Genomic DNA, 18952 nt, shown 5'->3' on the forward strand with positions numbered 1-18952 from the left:
CAACTATTGGTCTGCTTACTGCACTGCTACATTTCACGCAGGCATGGTTTATACTATTTATTTAATGTAGCTGGGAAAAAAAACATGCTATTAAAGCACGTGGTTCACTTACAAACATGTAAGTAAGCAAACAAGTAGACAGCTTGTTATCCTATTAAAATGATATGTCCACTCAATTTAATTATTACCCAAATGAACACAGAGACCTCAATACCTGGTACACCATACACAATGACGGTAGCAATCAGTGAATAGTGTTTGAGTATGAGTGGGTCATTTTTGAGTAGAAAATGAACTCCAGATGTCACAAAACAGTAAGTTACTAAACCTAACAACAAAAGCAACCATAAAATAGTGTAAATACAACTCGAAAATATTTTATTTTACCTTTTTAATTATTCATGCCCCAGTGCATGATGGGACAAATGGGATCATAACTTAAAGAATCCTTGTAAACATAACAATTCTAAGTAAAATATACTTAAGTTCAAACTTTAATTTCTACAAGCTTAAAGGGGTCATATGACATTGCTAAAAAGAACATTATTTGGTGTATTTGGTGTAATGCAATGTGTTTATGTTTAAGGTTCAAAAACACATTATTTTCCACATACTGTACATTATTGTTGCTCCTCTATGCTCTGCCTTTCTGAAACCCATCGAGTTTTACAAAGCTCATCGTTCTGAGAAGCGAGGCGTGCTCTGATTGGCCAGCTATCCAGTGCGTTGTGATTGGCCGAATACCTCAAGCGTGAGACAGAAATGTTACTCCCCTTACCATATTGTGATGCTGTGTCCCAGCACGACGACACAAAAACAATAAAACCCATTACAAACGAGGCATTTGTTGCATCCAGTGGGGACATAATTACTGATTATAATGACTCATACAGCCTTTTTATGTGTCGCATTGCATTAACATTACCAACGCGTAAACATTACCATGTCTGCATTTGTGATCGGAGAAACGACAAACAACAAACACTACTCTACACAGATCAAAACTCGTGTTTGAATAGTCAGTGGCAAATTCTTTAAATGTGAAAACATACTTACAGGCTGTGAGTCAGAAGCGCCAGACTGGAAACAGCCTTTGAGCATAGCTGGCAGGCTACTCTCCCAGGTTCAGGAAATAAAATGCGCTGCACACACTCTAATATTTGGGTTGAACTGTTCTGGAACAGTGTTGTAAATACAACTTAACCACTGATTTCTAGTTGTGTCCTCTTTTGGAAGCCCAAACAAAGTAGTTTCACTTTCACAACGAAACACGGCATCTCCAGAACATGGTGCCGGCGGCAGAAACAATACTACAGTGAGAATAATAGTTCCGCCTTCTTTTATTGCGTATACATTTGGGCGGTGTTTTGCAAATCTTCCCACACCGTGATGTAGACATGTGGTGGCGTGTTTGAATGAGCCGTTTTAGGGGGGCATGGACGAGTCTTAACTTTTATAATAAATATCTCTTTGGTTTTGAGACTTTAGTCTTTGCAACTTCGGGGATCTTATCTATGCACAAACAGCTTGTAACACTCCAAAGAGAAAGGAAAACTTGAAATCGCATCATATGACCCCCTTTAAATTGAGTAATAATATAGAATTTACTTTATTTTTTTAATTATAGCCTGCACTATATTATTTAATGTAGAAATGACCTTTTTCTACATTAAATAATTTTGTGTATCTACATTAAATAATTTTATGTTTTTATGTAGTATTTACTTCACCACAAAATAATTTTTCTCAGTCTATCTATCTATCTATCTATCTATCTATCTATCTATCTATCTATCTATCTATCTATCTATCTATCTATTATATTGTTCTCTTTGTTCCATCCATCCATTAATCCATTGTTCTATCATTCCATCCATCTATATATCCATTATTCTACTTTTTGTTCTATTTGTTCCATCCATCCATCCTTCTATTTTTTCCATCATCCATCCATCCATCCATCCATCTATCATTCTATCATTGGTCTATTATTCTATCCATCTATATATCCATCATTCTACTTATCATTCTATTTGTTCCATCCATCCATCCATTATTCTATCCATGTATCGTTCAGTCATTCTATCCATTTATCCATCATTCTACTTATCGTTCTATTTGTTCCATTCCATTCCATTCCATCCATCCATCCATCCATCCATCCATCCATCCATCCATCCATCCATCCATCCATCCGTCTGTCTAGAATTTATTATATGAATGATATTATTTAATAAATCAATACATTTTTATTATACTAAATTATTCTTAAGTAAATATATTAACAATAAGGTGGTCCATATATTAATAAGGTCTAACATCTTGCCATTTAGTCACTGAGCCACTGCACAACCAATTTGTTTGCACATATGATAATGGCCCAGACTGGAATTAGTTTTTGCTGTCATCCAAAAACAATGAACAAAAAAAAAAAAAAAATGAAATGAAATGTCTCCAAAAATCTGATTTGAGCCACACTGATGTGGCTGTGGTGTGAATGAATAGTCTATGAATATCTTATCCCTTTGAGTACAAATGTACTAAAAACATGAACAATTTTACATTTCATTATCACACACTCTCAGAAAAAAAAAAAAGCATACAAAAGATAAACTCAGGCAGGTTCTGGTGGAAAATACCCATACTATGTAATGGTAGTCACTGCATGGCGTTCCATTTTGTGCCTGGTTCATAATGCACTCCAAACCATTTTCATCAGAATGCACTATGAGAAACACAATATGATCGAACACACAAACAGAGCCATGGGGATATGTTTGGCCTTTCCAAAAGACGGCTGCAAGATTTTCAATAGAGTGCTAAATTGGAACTTTAGCGGGTTTTGCAGCCATCAAGACATTGATTTGGCACAGCTGGAACGAGATGGCAGGCCTGTGTGCTGGAAACAGGTGAGACGCAAGAACACGTATGTAGAAAAATGGAAATCAATGCAAGGTTTTAATATTGCAGAAGCAATGCTGCGTTGATAATTAAAGAAAATGGCAGGCATGACGCTGCCATTAACGTAGAATGGTCCGAGTCAGTAGTCATGCGGAGAATGGTTGAAAAGGTCTATTAGTCTATTAAATCCATGAATCTATGAACCTGTGCGTTATTATTTTGTCATATGAGTGAGTTCAATGCACCCACAACCTGTTTGTACAAAATGTACATTATAATTCTTTAGTGAATTGCTGTGATTTAACCAGTGCTTTCTGAGCATCTTACGATGTCAGTAAATTCTAGAGTTAAATTGCACATCTTGGTAAGATCTCATCAGTGTTAGGTAACTAAAAGGATGTACTGGATAGGATAAGACGGGTAACATATAGTCTTGACCCAAGGCTATCAGTGACGACAGCACATTTCACAAGGGTCACGCTGCAGTGACATCACTCCTGACTACATCAGTCCCATGATGATATCAGAAGAATGACATAATGCCTGATAAAACATGACAGTGGGACATCTGCATTGGAAAACATCTGTTATGCCTCAGGTACACTGTAAAATAAATTGTACTGTATAAAGTGTGTTATACACCATATAAAATTATTTTTGAACACAAATTTAGTCTGTGTATAACAGACTAAACGCAGTGTTATTTTTGTATTCTTTTACTATTATTTTTTTTATTATTATTTTGGATGAGGTTTTTTACATTTTCAGTTTTTGTTTTAATATTAATTTATTTTTATTTCAGTTTAATTTTGGTATGTAATTTTTTAGTTTTTTATTAGTTTTTGTTTGTTTTGGAAATATTACCATTTAGGTTGAATTTAATTTTATTAATTTTTAATTTAATTTAATTTAAACTTATTTTAGTTAGGTAACAAGGCAATATTTTTAAAAAATCATCTAATGTTTGTATTTTATTTTTATTTCAGCTTTATTTCAATTAACAAATCTGTTTCAATCATTTTAGTTTTAGTTAACAATAATAACTCTGTAAAGTGTGACATATCTGTCTAAAATTATTCAATATTTAAAATAAATGTACATTTTGCCATTTTTAAATAATGAAAAAGTTTTTTTTTTAAATAATTTTAACTATAATGCCTGCAGTTTTTGTGACTTAAATATATTTGAGCAAATATATAGAATATTAGTATTTAAAATGTATTTGTCCAATGCATGGATATTTAAGTAAAAAAAATAAAATAAATAATAATAATAATAATTCAAATGGTTACAGCAACTAAAATTACCCTGCACATACTCTTACTTACTTATTCATTCATCTACATTTTATCCAAATTTTTAATCATGAAGATGCCGATCAACGTGTTGGGAATCATTTCTCATACGCTTGATTCTGCTAAAAGGAATGTTACTTGTTTTATGGCAGCTGGGACTTGGTGTCAAGAACCGTCTGGCTGTTGTGTGCCAAGAACCGAATGATAAACGTTTGAGATTTGGTGATCAGCTGACAGTTTTCTTATTTCCCCTTTGCTCAGAGGGATCCTGGAATCTAATTCCAACATGGCAGCCTCAGAAGCAAAACTAGACCCAAGTGTTTGGGGAAATGTCATTTTTAATTAAATCCCAGGTTCTTTAAGATAAGCTGTTAGACTTTAATTTCACCTGGGGCATCAAGCACGGAGCCAAAATACCATTATGTAAGTCTGTCACAGTCAATGATATCTAACTGCCTGTTACAGTGGTTTTGACTGACTTGTTGAATGTTAATAGCATTATGCATAATCACTTTAATTATGCTAGGTGGTTCACTCTAAATTTTGGTTCCTAATATTATTTAATGACAACAACAATGATTACTTGAACTAAATAATTATAAGTATTGACAAAAATTTACATGAAGGTGGATTATACAACTGTATCACATCTTATGTAGCCTATATATATATATATATATATATATATATATATATATATATATATATTTATTTATTTATTTTTACAAGTCTCACGATTCAGAGGTGTATTTTCTGAGAGGACCTTATTAATCTCAAATGTCTCTTCTAGAGTTTTAGACGAGATCTTAACAGTTTAAAAAATGCTCAATTTCAGTATGAAACCAAACTAAATTATATAGCTGAATATGACAACATAATGAAACAATTGTCTCCTTTGTGTGCATTTTATTTCTTAGAAGGAATTTAGTAAGAACTCCATCTGAGAAAAAGGCTAACAGATGCTGAGATCTTCATTAAGTCTCCTGAGATTTGAAAGACCAAGCTCTGAGCAATAAAACTTTCTTCTAGGATCTGTTACATTTATTATTTTATGTACTGCTTATAATAAAAGATGATCTATTTAAGTTGGTGTGTATGTGTGTGCTTAATATATTACCTGTATCATTTTATATATTACAGGCTTACAGTAAATGTTTGAGTTTACAGTAGGTGTGTATCTCGTATTGTGTGTTTACAGTAGGTGTGTGTATGTTTCCTCGTGTCTCAGTTTCCGCCTCCATTTTGTCAGTGGTGTGTGTGTGTTTGTGTGTCTCTGCTAAAGCCAGTGAGGAGGAATAACACACACACACACGCGCACACACACAAACTCTTCAGCGGGTTTATTTTTACACAGATCACCAGAAATGGACGGGTGAGCATCAAAAGCGCTCTTCATTTATATGCATATAAAACAATCATTTGAACGTGAATTAGAAGAGTTTATTCACACTTACAGGAATGCTAACGCTGCTAACACGCTAGCGCTGTAACACTTGAACAACTGTTGTTTCATAATCTTATTGTGACGGTTGTATTGTATTGTCTTGTATGAAATGCCAAGATATAAAAGCGCAAGAACTCAAATTAGTAAACATAACAAGCATGAGTCCAAAAACAGCAAGCATGCGTTAGCAGGTTAGCCTCACTGTTAACGTTAGCTGCTTGTTTGCTCACGCTGTGCACGTAAAATTAAACAGTAGTTTAATTCAGCGAGTCTTTTAACTAGTTTGATTTGTAATTAATATATTAATGTGCTAGAATTTGATTCAATTCCCAAGTGGATCATATTTAAGTTGTAATTATATGTTTCTTTTGTTAGCCTCACGTTAGCTTTTATACAATCATAAAATGTATAAAATAAAACACCTCTCAGTGTTTATGAAAATGTGTCGAGTTGCATTTAAAGCTGAACAACGTCTAAATGATAGTTAATACAAGTTATGGTTAACCAGCTAGCCCCAGCCTGTACTCTAGGGCTGTGTGTCAAAACCTAGTGAACTGGTTGTTACCTAGACAGCATTCTGGACATTATAGTCCCCAAACCTAGTAACCTGGCTACCTAAATTGCATTTTTGGACATCATAATGCCTAACTAGTTTTCATTTTTGAATATCTTTGTCTCGTAACCTAGTAACCTGGATACAGTATTTTAACCTCAAAATGAATTTAGCTAGATATCAAAATAACGTATCCTTTATGAACTTTTTAGTCCTGAAGCCTAGTGAGCAGCCTACCTAGACAGCATTTATAGGTGCATTTCTGGCCTGCTAGAGGAAGAGTGGGATAAAGTGATGAAATACTAAATGTTCATCAGCTTAATTTGTTGTCATTGAATAATGGAGGGGATTTGAGAAGATTCAGATTAAAGGATTTCTAGCCCTCCCTTTTTTTGCATGTAAATTCCTGGTGTTTAGTATCTGTCTGATCAAATCTCTCTTTGTGTTTTCAACAGCATTGGTGACGTCGCAGTTGGTGTAAAGGTAAACACTGTTTTCAGTATCCTTTGTGCGGCATGTAGTCTGGATGATGGATGGATAGGTGGTTACTAAAGTAATCTCATGGAGGACTTTGCAGTGCAATAGCAACCTGACAAAGGCAGCGCAGTACATCATGCATAACTATGAATATGATCAGAATTTAGTTTTTTAATAGATGGCTGCCTGTTGCAGTGGTGAGAACAAGTGGAAACCACAACAGAAATTTGACCCCATAGATACCAGAGCAGTGTGGTTAGTAGTTTCTCTACCGCTGTTACATGGTAAACTAGGGTATTAATTGCTTTTTAAAGTGTAGATTTGCTATTAAGCTTAATACAGATGCACCTGTAGAAGCAGTATATTCACGTTGAACTCGGAATGTTTATGTCTTTGTACATAAATGTTGAACAAGAATATAATTACTAATTTTATTATCTTAATAGTAATACTTCAAATATTAAAATGTTTAATATTAAATAGTTTAATATTAAAATTTGCATGTTGTATCGAACCCAGCCACCCTTAATATTGCATTTTGGCTATATAATATTGATGATGATGATTTTTTTTTTTTTTCATATTGGAATATAATGCAATAGTATTTCCACCCTAAATTTGTTACATTAACATGCCATTTTAAGGCAGTCTGATTAAACCCATGAGTCATTAACCTTGCAAATGTTTCCAAAATATGACATTATGTAGATGATAAATGCAAGTGAACTTTCACACTTATGTGCATTTCTTGCCATTCTTTCCTTAAAATTGCCTTGTTTCAATGGCAATGTCTGATTGGAATTAAAAATGAACAGTAATAGTGGTTATCTCAGTCCTACACTGCTATCTCACTCTTTCTTATTCTTGGTTCATCCAAACATTGGCAAACTTTGCATAGTTGCCATTAACAGCCAGAATGGGATCTACAAGCAATGCTCTTCATTTAAGATATTTCCCATTCCCTTGCAAATGTTTTTTGGTGGTAGATTATTAATATTGACCTTTATGAATTTGGGTCACTGAAAGTCAGAGGTATGATGTTAGCTGGAGTCAGACATTGTTTATATGTTAGTCTTATGATTTATCCAGTTTTGTCTTTAATTGTTGCTGTCCTGTTGGGCTTGTAAGCTAGGCCCTATAGGGTAGAATATGTCTTCGCCAATTTTACTGTCGCCTCATTCAAAAAAACAATATATGCTTTTTTAGTATTGCTGTCAGGAACATAATTTGTCTTTACAGCGTTTAGCATTTATTTCCCCTCTTTTTTTTTTTAACATATTTGCGTATTGCGTGGCGTCAAAGCCACACGAAAAAAGACAAAGAAGCCTAGGGTGATGCAAACGTAATTTGTTTTTGAATGGACAAAGAATTGCCAAGCCATTTAAGTGCATTATTGGATATTATGTGGCTGATTCTTTGTCGTTGAAAGAAAAGTGCTGTGCGGAAATGTAGAATTGTCCCTTATATATTAGATACAGGCCTGTTACAGGTCTCCATCTCCGCTTTTCATAAAATTAGGCTGGTAGTAATTGAATGGGGGCAGTTTATGTCCAAGATAGTTAGAGAAGAACTTGTTCTTTTCCAGAGATGCCTTCTGAACACAGGCCTTTTAACTCGGTTTGTTTGCCAACAACAGAATTTTCCTCCCCGGAAAACAATGTTAGCTGGTCTTTCTGGGAAAGCAGGTGGAAAAAGAAGCATTTTATCTTATTGCTTTAAAGTCCTGCTTTTTTTTTTTTTTTCTTCCGTTCTAATCAGTTTTGATGCTGAGGCTTGTCTGTTAAGACCTTGCCATCTCTTAATGCATTCTTCTGCTTTCGGTCGTTTCGATGTGAAACTTCACCATTCCCTTGATTGTTTGTAGTGTCGATGCCCAGAAGGCAGCAGCGGCGGCGGGTTTATTGGCGCCGTAAAAGCAGCGTCCATAAAGAACAATTCGGTGGAATTTTTGGAAGGCACGAACCTGAGATGATCCTATTAGGAAGTTTGGTTTGCGCCGGTTCGCCATTTGCCTGCCGTCCCATCCGTCACTTTTAGCTGCACTTCAAGGGGCGGCCTGATCGCGCCGGGGCCCTTCGGGAGCGTGGGCAGCTCAGGATGAGACGACAGCATCTGACATCTTAGACTCAACAAGATTAAAGCAACAATCTAGAAAAATAAGGCGGAAAGGCAGAAGCATGTGGACGTGTGTTTTATGTGCCTTGATTCCTTAAGCTGTCCGCAGAGAGCTGTATTTCATTGTTTGGTTGAGGGGATTGTGAAAGGAGAACATCTTTATTGGAGGGTGGGATTTTATTTTTCTCTTTGTGTGTCTCCACAGAGAGGATCAGATGAGCTGCTGTCCGGCAGCATGTATAACAGCCCCAGTTCTGGGCTGAGCAGTATAAGCGGTAAGTATCCCTGACTTCCCCCCCATTCAAAAATATTCAGTTTTCTCGACTGTGAAGAGCATTAAAATAATCAAATTATAACAGATGTTTCAGTGTGATATCTGATCTGAGAAGATCTTATCTGGGAATAACCTTACGCTCTCCTGTAGGTGGGCACCCACGCTTAAAAGCATGTGACCGGAATTGCGATTATGTGCGCTCTGCATCTTATTACAGCTTCTCCAACAATAGATTTCAATATCCCATTCAGTAGAGGAAAGACTTTACGCGATTAAGGGAAGCTTTTGTTTCTTGGGTTCTATCTATTAAGGATCTTGATTGGAAATGTAGTGTGAAATGTAATAGAAGAGAAACTTAAAGTACAGTTTTGACACACTTTCAATCCTACCTGAGTAATTAAATCAGCAACTTTTGTCCTTATGATTTAGCATTTTTCATCTCGAAATGTCTTTATTCCCTGTATATAATGTCCTCTTTCTGTCCAATTTTGGCAGATACGACATCCAACGGCAGTGATAGCAAAAAACTTCGAGTTGAAGACAGAGTCGGCGATGCCCCACCATCCCGTGTTCTTCACATTAGAAAGTTACCCAACGATGTCTCGGAAACAGAGATCATTGCCCTGGGGCTTCCGTTCGGAAAGGTCACCAATATCCTCACACTGAAAGGCAAAAACCAGGTGCGTGGGCAAGCTGAAATGTTTTCAATTTCACTTTTGTCAGAGTTAGTGAGTGTTAAAGATTTCTAGTCAGACTAACAGTTTTGAGTTCATCGAGTTCATCTTACCTCATCACTGAAATAATTTTTGTCTTAGGCGTTTCTGGAGCTCAGCACAGAGGAAGCTGCCATGACAATGGTCAATTATTACTCGGCAGTGACGCCTCACGTCCGTAGTGTGCCGGTCTACATACAGTACTCCAATCACAAAGAGCTCAAGACCGACAATTCGAACCAGGTAACAAATTACCTGACTTTTTCAGAAAATTGAACAGCCAATCAGAACTTTAAAATCCAACTTTGCTGACCAGATTTTGCTTTGGGCAAAACAGTCAATACACATTTTTTTGCTATTTATAGTGTGCATGGAAACTGTTGCATGGTCTTTTAAATTGACACTACTGTTCAAAAGTTTACGGTCTGTAAGATTTTTAAAATGTTTTTCAAAGAATGTTATGCTCACCAAGACAGTTACAACAGTAATTATGTGAAAATTTTCTATTTTAATATATTTTAAAATGCAGTTTATTCCTGTGATTGCAAAGCTGAATTTGTCGTCAGTAATGATCCTTCAGAAATCATTCTGATATGCTGATTTGGTGCTCAAGAAACATTTCTTATTATTGTGCTGCTAAATATTGTTTTTGGAAAACATTTTAATAAGTTTTAAGGATTCTTTGATTAATTAGTGAGAAAATGTTGTTGGTCGCTTTACCTGTCTAAATGAGTTTTTCTTGGCTAGAATGAGCTGCTATGAGGACCAAACTTTACCCATTGTGTATGTTTAACATAGTGCTTGTAACTGATCTCCAGTCAGGTGGGACTCTCACATCAGGGTCCAACTCTAGTGATGGTGGCGGTACGCCCTCCAGTCCAGTGCTGAGGATAATCATTGATAACATGTTTTACCCCGTCACCCTGGACGTGCTGCAGCAGGTAGTAGATGCCACAGTTTGGATCAGCCTCTTATTGACAGTTTATATTGGTGACAAATTGATGTGCTGTTGATGGTGTGTGTGTTAATTCTGTTTTTTGTAATGTCTTTTCCCCTCTGTTGATAGCTCCCTTCAATGCTCTGCTTTCTCTGTCAATAGATCTTCTCAAAGTTTGGCACCGTCATGAAAATCATCACATTCACCAAGAACAATCAGTTTCAGGCCCTGTTGCAGTACAACGATCCAACCAGTGCACAGCAAGCTAAAGTGGTGGGTTTGCTCTCAGCGGAAGTTCATGTGAAAAGCACGTTTTTAGTGCCCTACGAAGACGACACATTCTTTCTTTCTGTCTCTCTCTCTCGCCTTGTTCTTTTTTTCTATCTTTTTCTCTTTTGTTCTAGGCTCTAGATGGTCAGAACATATACAACGCCTGTTGTACCCTTCGCATAGACTACTCAAAACTTGTCAACCTGAATGTAAAATACAATAACGATAAGAGCAGGGACTACACTAGGCCGGAGCTTCCTGCTGGAGATGGGCAGCCTGCTCTGGACCCCTCTGTGGTTGCTGCCCTGGGTAAAGATTCGAGTTCCCTGCTCGGTAAGATCCCAGGTACTTGCCTCTTTTTTTTTTTACTATCTATTTTGGTTTGTCATTCAGTGTTTGTTGTCTTCATTCACATGCCCTAATGCAACCTCATTGCAAACCTTTATGACTCTGTGGAACACCAAACGTTTGTGAACATCTGACTTTCAGTTCAGAGCCATATTAAAAACAAGATTATATTATGTTTATTATTTTATTTTAAAAATGTGATGCTCATGGTGTGAGATGCTTAAAAAACAGCAAAATGTGATTCAACAACCAAAGACATTCATCTTTTTATCTGTTGAGTACTCAAGGAGACAAAATGGCCATTGGTTGTCAGTTCGTTTGTCAGCCAAAACCATCATTTGTTCATAATGTGATTGATTCTGAGTGCCGCTGAATGGGAACAGTATTTTAATCAGCGTCATTGATTTAACTCCATCTGTCTGAATGGTGTGAAAATGAAAATAGAAAGCTGTGTTTATAAAAGACTGAATATAATTGGAATGTGCTCTTAACTACTGTAAAATGTCACGTAGGCTTGTGTCTCTGAGTGCCTTGACTGACCTTTTCTCAGAGATCTACTCATAAGGCCTCTTAATTTAAAATGCAATTTGACATTTCCCCTGCCACGTAATCAGGCAGGTATTTTATTGATATTAGGCTTAAAATGATTAGGTTTTAAAACCCCACATGGTTTTAACCTGGTCCCTCTCACATCAGGATGAAGAACTAATATGTTTTACCTGTGTGTAATTCAGCTTTTATTGGCTGTCACATCTGAAACAGACTAGAGGTGATGACTAGGCCACTTTCTTTAACTTTTCTCTACAGTTAAACTTGGCCGAATGGTTACCTATTAAGCATCACCCTACAAATTTCACAGTTCTGTTTATGTATGTTCATGCATGTAATATAATTTTTAATGTAACTTCCAGACTAGAATGCCCATTTACACCTCCCCGTGTGATTCCAGGTACTCTGAGCCCGTTGAGCGCGGCTGCTGCTGCCGCTGCTGCAGCAGGAAGAGTCGCTCTATCCGGGCACTCGGGGGCCAGCGGAGTGCTGCTCGTTAGCAATCTAAATGAAGAGGTCCGTGTACTATTACATCTCAACCTCTCTTTCACATTGACATATTTCTGTTTGTCATGTCATGCTATGTTATATGTTTAGACTCCTAGAAAATGCCACTTCCTCTATGAGATTTAGTCCTATTTGTTTTTGCAGAGTGCTGTAGCTTCATTTTGCATTGTCACTCACTCTTTACATAACACCCTTGTTGCACAAAAAACTTTAAATTAAACACTCTGGTCATATTTCAGCCTCAAAATATAAAGCTCATGTTTTTAATTAAATAATGACAATTTTTAAAACAATTTAAAATATTTTTTTTTTAAATAAAAAAGTTTTATTTTTCATTTAACTAATTAACTAACTATTAAATAATTTAAATTTTTTTGTTTTTAATATAATTTGTAATTTTTTATACATTTATTTTATTACTCATGTATTTTATTGCATGTAGTTGAAATATAATTGTATTGTTCCATCATGGTATTTGTTGGAAATATATTTAATGCAAATAGTATAAATTGTGAAAAAAAAAATTATAATAAAATTGTTTGGTCCAAAACCAACTATTAGATGTCCTTATTATATGCTTAATTTACTTCATTTCACATTTTTATTTTGAGGTGAAATATGACCCAGACATTTCTTTGTGAGGTTCACTGTCTCATGTCTTTCTTAAAACCACTTGTTTATTATAATAACTTCAAACTCTCATTGATTGTATTATCTCAATCCATTAGTTCTGGTTTAACAACTTTCTGGTCGTATACGTTATAACTTCCACAGAACGAATCATTCTCTCTTTTCGTATAAACTGTCTAACTCTTACTCTTTGAAAGCTAATGAACTATGTACCCCTTTGCTCATCTGATAAAATCGACAAATTTTCAATGTTATTTAAACGTCAATCCTCACGTATTGATGTGGGGTCAATTGTGACTTTGTCTGTCCACATCATAACTTTAAAAGGTGGTTTCATGTCTACACAAGCATGGCAATCACAAAGAACCGGCTAAAACTCTGTGAATCAAATGCTTGAAACTGTGACGCTTTCAGCTTTTCCTGGTCTTCAATCTCCTGCATGCCTCTGAAAAACTTCATAACTCTGCCGTTGTTCAGATCATTATTATCATTATACGATGCTCCTCTTTATTTTTTAGTATGAATGTATTGTACCCTGGTACTGGGTAACTACATTTGGCACAATTATTTGCTTATACAATGTAGAAATGCATAAAGCAGCCATTCTCTGACCAAACTCCTGCATTTCCTGTGTACTGACCTGTATTATATTTTTTGTCCCCCCTCATTTATATTCTGCATTTGCTTCCCTCTTTTCTCTATTTTGATTTCGTCTCTCATTCATCCTGTCTTTCTCTGTCTCTCTTTTTCTTTCTCCCCTCATGTCCTGTTTTTTTTTTACATTTATTTTTTTATCCCTTCTTTTTACCACGCCTTGACCACACCTCGTTGTTCATGTTTTTTTTGTTGTTGTTTTTTTTTGCTTGAACAAAACTTCGGACCCCCCAATTAACCGCCCTGAACCATGATCCATGACCACTTCACCATTCTGCGGGAAACCACCCTCCGTTATGGATGATCTGTTCATCTCCGCTCTTCCTCGACTCTTCTCTCTGTCCGCTTGCTCCTCTCTCCTTCTAAAGATGGTTACGCCCCACAGTCTGTTTACCCTCTTCGGTATGTTCTTGTTAGCTCTACCTTTATTTTGTTTTGTTTCTGTTATTCTTATTATTATTCATGTGCTTTATTTCTTTTTTTTAAAGTCAACATGAAATGAAAATCTACGTAATGGAATTCATTATTAAATGTTCCTATACATTTTGGCCAATAATTTTCTTTTATGCCCAGTGCTGAGTATTGATGGATTTTGCATGTCTGAGAACCCATATCCAACTAAAAAATTCAATGATTTTTTTATTTTTGCTTTTAGACTTTATTTTGCAGTCAACAAAGAATTGAACTGGTGTTATTGGTAATAAACATTTCAATTAATCCAACTTAAATCATTTTTTGTGGCCTCCACTAAGTTTGTTTATCTGTATTTTGATCTGCAATTTGATATTAAAGAGCCAATTAAGTGGAAAAAAGATAACTATTTGTTAAAAATAATATCATTTAAAACCAATTATTGGTTTGATCTATTGACTTATTTTTGGTTGCCAATAGTGAACTAGTTGTTTAGTAATTGTTGAGGCTACTGTTCTAAAATGTTACAAATAATTAATGCAGACACTTAGTGCTAGTTAATATAAAAAAGGTTAATATAATGGCACTTTAATTTCTTAATAGCAGTGAACTTTACATTTATTTTTCGCCTCAAAAGTGGGTGCTGGTTATGGTGTAGTTCTTTAATCAACTGCAAACTCACGATCAGGCTCTGTTCTAGCTTTTTATTAATCAATTCCAAATGGATAAAGTCAGATCCAGCCCTACATATTTTTTCCTATTGAATGTTCTTGGAAGTACATAACATTACGGAAATAAAATGGATTGCGAATGCCATTGCATGTTGACTTTAAACCATTACCATTAATTGGCTTTTAGAGTAAAAGTCTTTTGCTTTTTTTTTTTTTCCTCAGGCTTTTGAAGTATTTAATTTGTTTCAGTGCATGTGATCTTTGGTTTAGTTTGCACAGTATTTATGTTCCTTCTTAGTTCTTAATTCATTTTGAATTTGAGGGTGTATATATCCGAGTCTTCTTGTCAGGTTGTGATTAGTTTTCTCCATTTCGATGAACGTTCTGTGAGTCTATCGGTCTATCTTTCCACTCTCCGAGTCTCACTCCTTACTCTTTCCTCCCTCTCTCGTTTCCTCTCCGGCTGCTGGCTGCTCTGTTCGCAGGGGTTTATGGGGATGTGCAGCGTGTGAAGATTCTTTTTAATAAGAAAGACAGCGCACTGATACAGATGGCTGATATGAACCAGGCTCAGCTTGGTAAGACTGCATACTGAAACATCCCTAACAGCACAGCCGTTATTGTCATGGCTAAGTTTACACGCCAGTCAAATTCAATTGAATACACTTTGGTGTTAAAAAAATGAATTAATACTTTTATTCAACAAGAATGCATGAAATAGTAAAGACATTTATAATGTTAGAAAAGATTTCTATTTAAAATGAATACTATTCTTTTGTATTTTCTATTCATCAAAGTATCAAAAAAGTATCATGATCTCCTTGAAAATAAACTGTTTTCAACATTATTAATAATAAGAAGAAATCTTTCTGGTGCACCACATCAGAATATTAGAATGATTTCTGATTGGGTAATGTGTGCTTTCCCATCACAAGAATAAATGACATTTTAAAATGCATTCAAATAATATTTCACAGTATTACTGTTTTTGATTTAAAAACAATGCAGCCTTCAGAAGCATAAAAGGCCTCTCATTTGTCACCACCTCATTTCTCTTTGTTTGTTTGGATGTGCCTCAGCGATGAGCCATCTAAACGGTCAGAAGATGTATTCAAAGATCATTCGCGTTACGATGTCGAAGCACCAAACTGTTCAGTTACCGAGGGACGGTTTAGATGACCAGGGTCTCACGAAAGACTTCACAAACTCACCACTGCATCGTTTCAAAAAGCCCGGCTCCAAGAACTTCCAGAACATTTTCCCTCCTTCTGCCACGCTGCATCTGTCAAACATCCCGTGAGTAAAAAGCTCTACTCGGCTCTTGTCAATCTTTGTGTCAGTCGTCGGGGAGCTAAGTCATTTTTCTGTCATGTTTTGAAGGCAAGACATAACTGAAGAAGACCTCAGAGTCCTGTTCTCCAACTCCGGTGGCACTGTGAAAGCTTTCAAGTTTTTCCAGTAAGTTTGTCCCAATTCAGATCCTCATCAAATAACGCTTTTGCCTTTTCTTTCATTCGTGTGACCGTTTTTGCCGGCCTTTTTCTCTGCAGAGATCATAAAATGGCCCTAATTCAGATGACAACCATCGAGGAAGCTATTCAATGCCTCATCGACCTCCACAATTACAACATGGGTAATAACCACCACCTGAAGGTCTCCTTTTCCAAATCAACCATCTAAAGCAACCCGAGAGGTCTTGCTCCCAACTGCTTTTCTAGCGTTACCTGTTGACTGTTTAAATACACTGGGGACCACAATTTTGAGAATTTCTTTTCCCAAGTTTCATTCCACAAGAAGATGTTGAAAGAAGGAAATATTGTGACTGTTTTCAAGGACATTTTTTTTACCCCATTTCCCTCGTGTCAGCGCTCTGACACACAACCTCTTCAGTGGCGGAAAGGTGTTGTGGTGTAAAGTCTGAACCTCTTATAATAAACAGAAAAGAATGTGCCTTACAAAACTTACAGAAATCTTTTCATACTTCATATTCTCAAACCCAGGCAGTCATCTGAGGGTGAGATTAAGTTTTGTTAAAACACAAATAATTTTTTTTCCCTTTAGTGTCTGATCTGTATAATGTGTAAAAGCCTCTTAGACGTTTTCCTTTTTTATTTTTTTGCGGTTTGTTTGTTCGGTTCTTAATGTCTGTGACGTTTTGATTTAAGAATTGTAAATAAAACTGTGATTCTCTAGTGATCGTCACTATGAGATGTTAGGCCTATTCTTAGCCCACCAATCCCGCAAAACCTTATGTTGTGTGAAGGGAAACAAGAGAATGAAACCTTTTTATTTGCTCATTTTACACCATTTTTTCCTAGCTTTTGTTTCATCTATGTGCGTTGTCTTTATTCTAAGTGGAAGGTTATGACGACATACTTCTCTCTGCATGTACCAACTGGTGCATCTTTATTTCTAGTGTTGCATGGATTGGAAATCACTTTGTGTGATTTTTGAAAGACGACTACAGTAGAAGGGACCAAAGTTTATGTGCCTAAAGTCTTAATTTACTCCAAGATTGAGCATTTTAGTTCACTTTTCAGAAGAAAAGAGACTCATGAACAGGCTTATGAGAAGAGCTGAAAAAATAATGTTGATTGGCAATCCACACTACGATTTATTAGAGGGACAAAAGGATTGTGTGTGTTTTTTTTTTTTTTATAAAACCCTGTAGGAATGTATGATTCGGCATAATTTTGGATGTGGCACAATTAAAAGACTTTTTCTAACAAAAGCAGGAAGATTTGACTTGGTTGTGTGTTTTGATCTCTCTCTTTCTTTCCTGTTTTCTGCTTTTATCTGTAGCATGCTCAATAAACACTTGTGTAGTTCTGTATTTGCTTTCTCTCCCTCTCTCTCTCTCTCAGTTCTGCCCTCCACTCCTGTTTGTTCCCTCTTTTAATGGTTCTGACGTTTTGTTCTCTTTCAGGGTGGGAAAAAACTTCATAAAGTTTGAAGCGTCAGTAATTTTGGCAAAACAATCATTTGGATTTGTTTGGCAAGAAAAGTGTTAATTTTTATTATACCATTTCCCACTCTGTAAATCCTTTTGCTTGTGACCCATCCATCCTTCCTGGATATGAAATTGCTTTGCCTTTTACTTGATCCTTTTAGTTGACACTTAATTCTGTATCACATTTTCATGTGCTTCAGCCCTTCCACTCCTAAAAACATCGATCCTTGCAGTGAATTTCTCAGCATTTCCCTTTTTTCTTTTAAATTAGTCTGAATATGCTGAATTTTGCATGCACTTTAAAACAATCCATGACCTTCATTTATTTCTGAATGTTCGGTAATCTCTTTGTTTTCGAATATGCTCTGAGACTATTGTTTTTATAATTAAGTACTTCTTTTGTGATACTAAGTGTTTGACCAAGCATTGAAAAGATCTTTTCTTTGTCTTCAAAATAATTTTTGAAGAATATTTTTCTGTTGTCAATTAAAACATTAAAAAGTGCATGAAACCACTTACGTATGTGGTTTGACATTTTATTGAAGGTGTTTTTTTGGAGACTTCAGATCAGATTTAAAGTTGCTTTTGGTTATTCAGGATGTAATTTCATATAATAATGTTTAGTAGTGTTCAAATTCACTAATTTCCTCATGTAGTGAATATATGGTGTTTGCTATATAGTGAATAGCGAACTACTGAACAATTTAAAGATTGCAGACACAGCATGCACATAAATACATGAGTAAAAACACAGTAACGCTCCATTGCTTATGCTGTATTGTGCATCATTATGAAATCTCTGGGTGAGATGTCATAATGGACATAAGAGGCGGCAAAATTTTCAGTTTTTGTCTCTCGTTCCACAACAAACCCTTTTCTACATTAGCAGTTGCATAAGAGTGTTTCTTGGCATCATGCTGATGCAAAAGACCGGATTTGAAAACAAAACTTGCATGCAACAAAACCTAAATGTGAACGTATATTTTCAATGAATATTTTGTCTCTTTCAAATCTGTAGGCTGTGAGGCTTAAATCACAAGTCACAAAGTTTCTTTTCTTTGCCTAAAACAAAGGTTGTCTAACTCCCCCTTCAGCATTCCTTCATTTCACTGCTTTCTCGCTCTGTGCCGTTATTGAGTCTCTGTGTTGGATGGTCGCACTGTGATGGACGTCCTGTCTTGCCTTGTCTGATGAAGACAATCCTCTAGCCTGTTTCAAAGTTGGGTTCCGGATGCTGCAATTCATCACAGGCC

The 18952-nt window shown here is 35.9% G+C and overlaps 1 protein-coding gene across 2 annotated transcripts; it reads left to right on the top strand.

Annotated features, from left to right (window-relative positions):
- Positions 1–5418: 5418 nt before the first annotated feature.
- Positions 5419–17483, top strand: ptbp2a (polypyrimidine tract binding protein 2a). 2 transcript variants are annotated; one of them, XM_058765614.1, is made up of 14 exons: positions 5419–5568; positions 6649–6676; positions 8991–9060; positions 9555–9739; positions 9875–10015; positions 10591–10713; positions 10872–10982; positions 11114–11312; positions 12277–12392; positions 14036–14069; positions 15235–15327; positions 15829–16045; positions 16130–16207; positions 16300–17483. In XM_058765614.1, exons 1-14 carry the CDS (start codon positions 5561–5563, stop codon positions 16427–16429), a joined length of 1533 nt encoding a protein of 510 aa, XP_058621597.1. In that variant the 5' UTR covers positions 5419–5560; the 3' UTR covers positions 16430–17483. The 2 variants fall into 2 exon arrangements, with proteins under 2 accessions (XP_058621597.1, XP_058621596.1); XM_058765613.1 differs by having other exon boundaries at positions 5420–5568; positions 11114–11324.
- Positions 17484–18952: the final 1469 nt, after the last annotated feature.

Source organism: Onychostoma macrolepis, chromosome 24 (assembly GCF_012432095.1).
Source record: "Onychostoma macrolepis isolate SWU-2019 chromosome 24, ASM1243209v1, whole genome shotgun sequence".
Taxonomy (NCBI): Eukaryota; Metazoa; Chordata; class Actinopteri; order Cypriniformes; family Cyprinidae; genus Onychostoma; species Onychostoma macrolepis.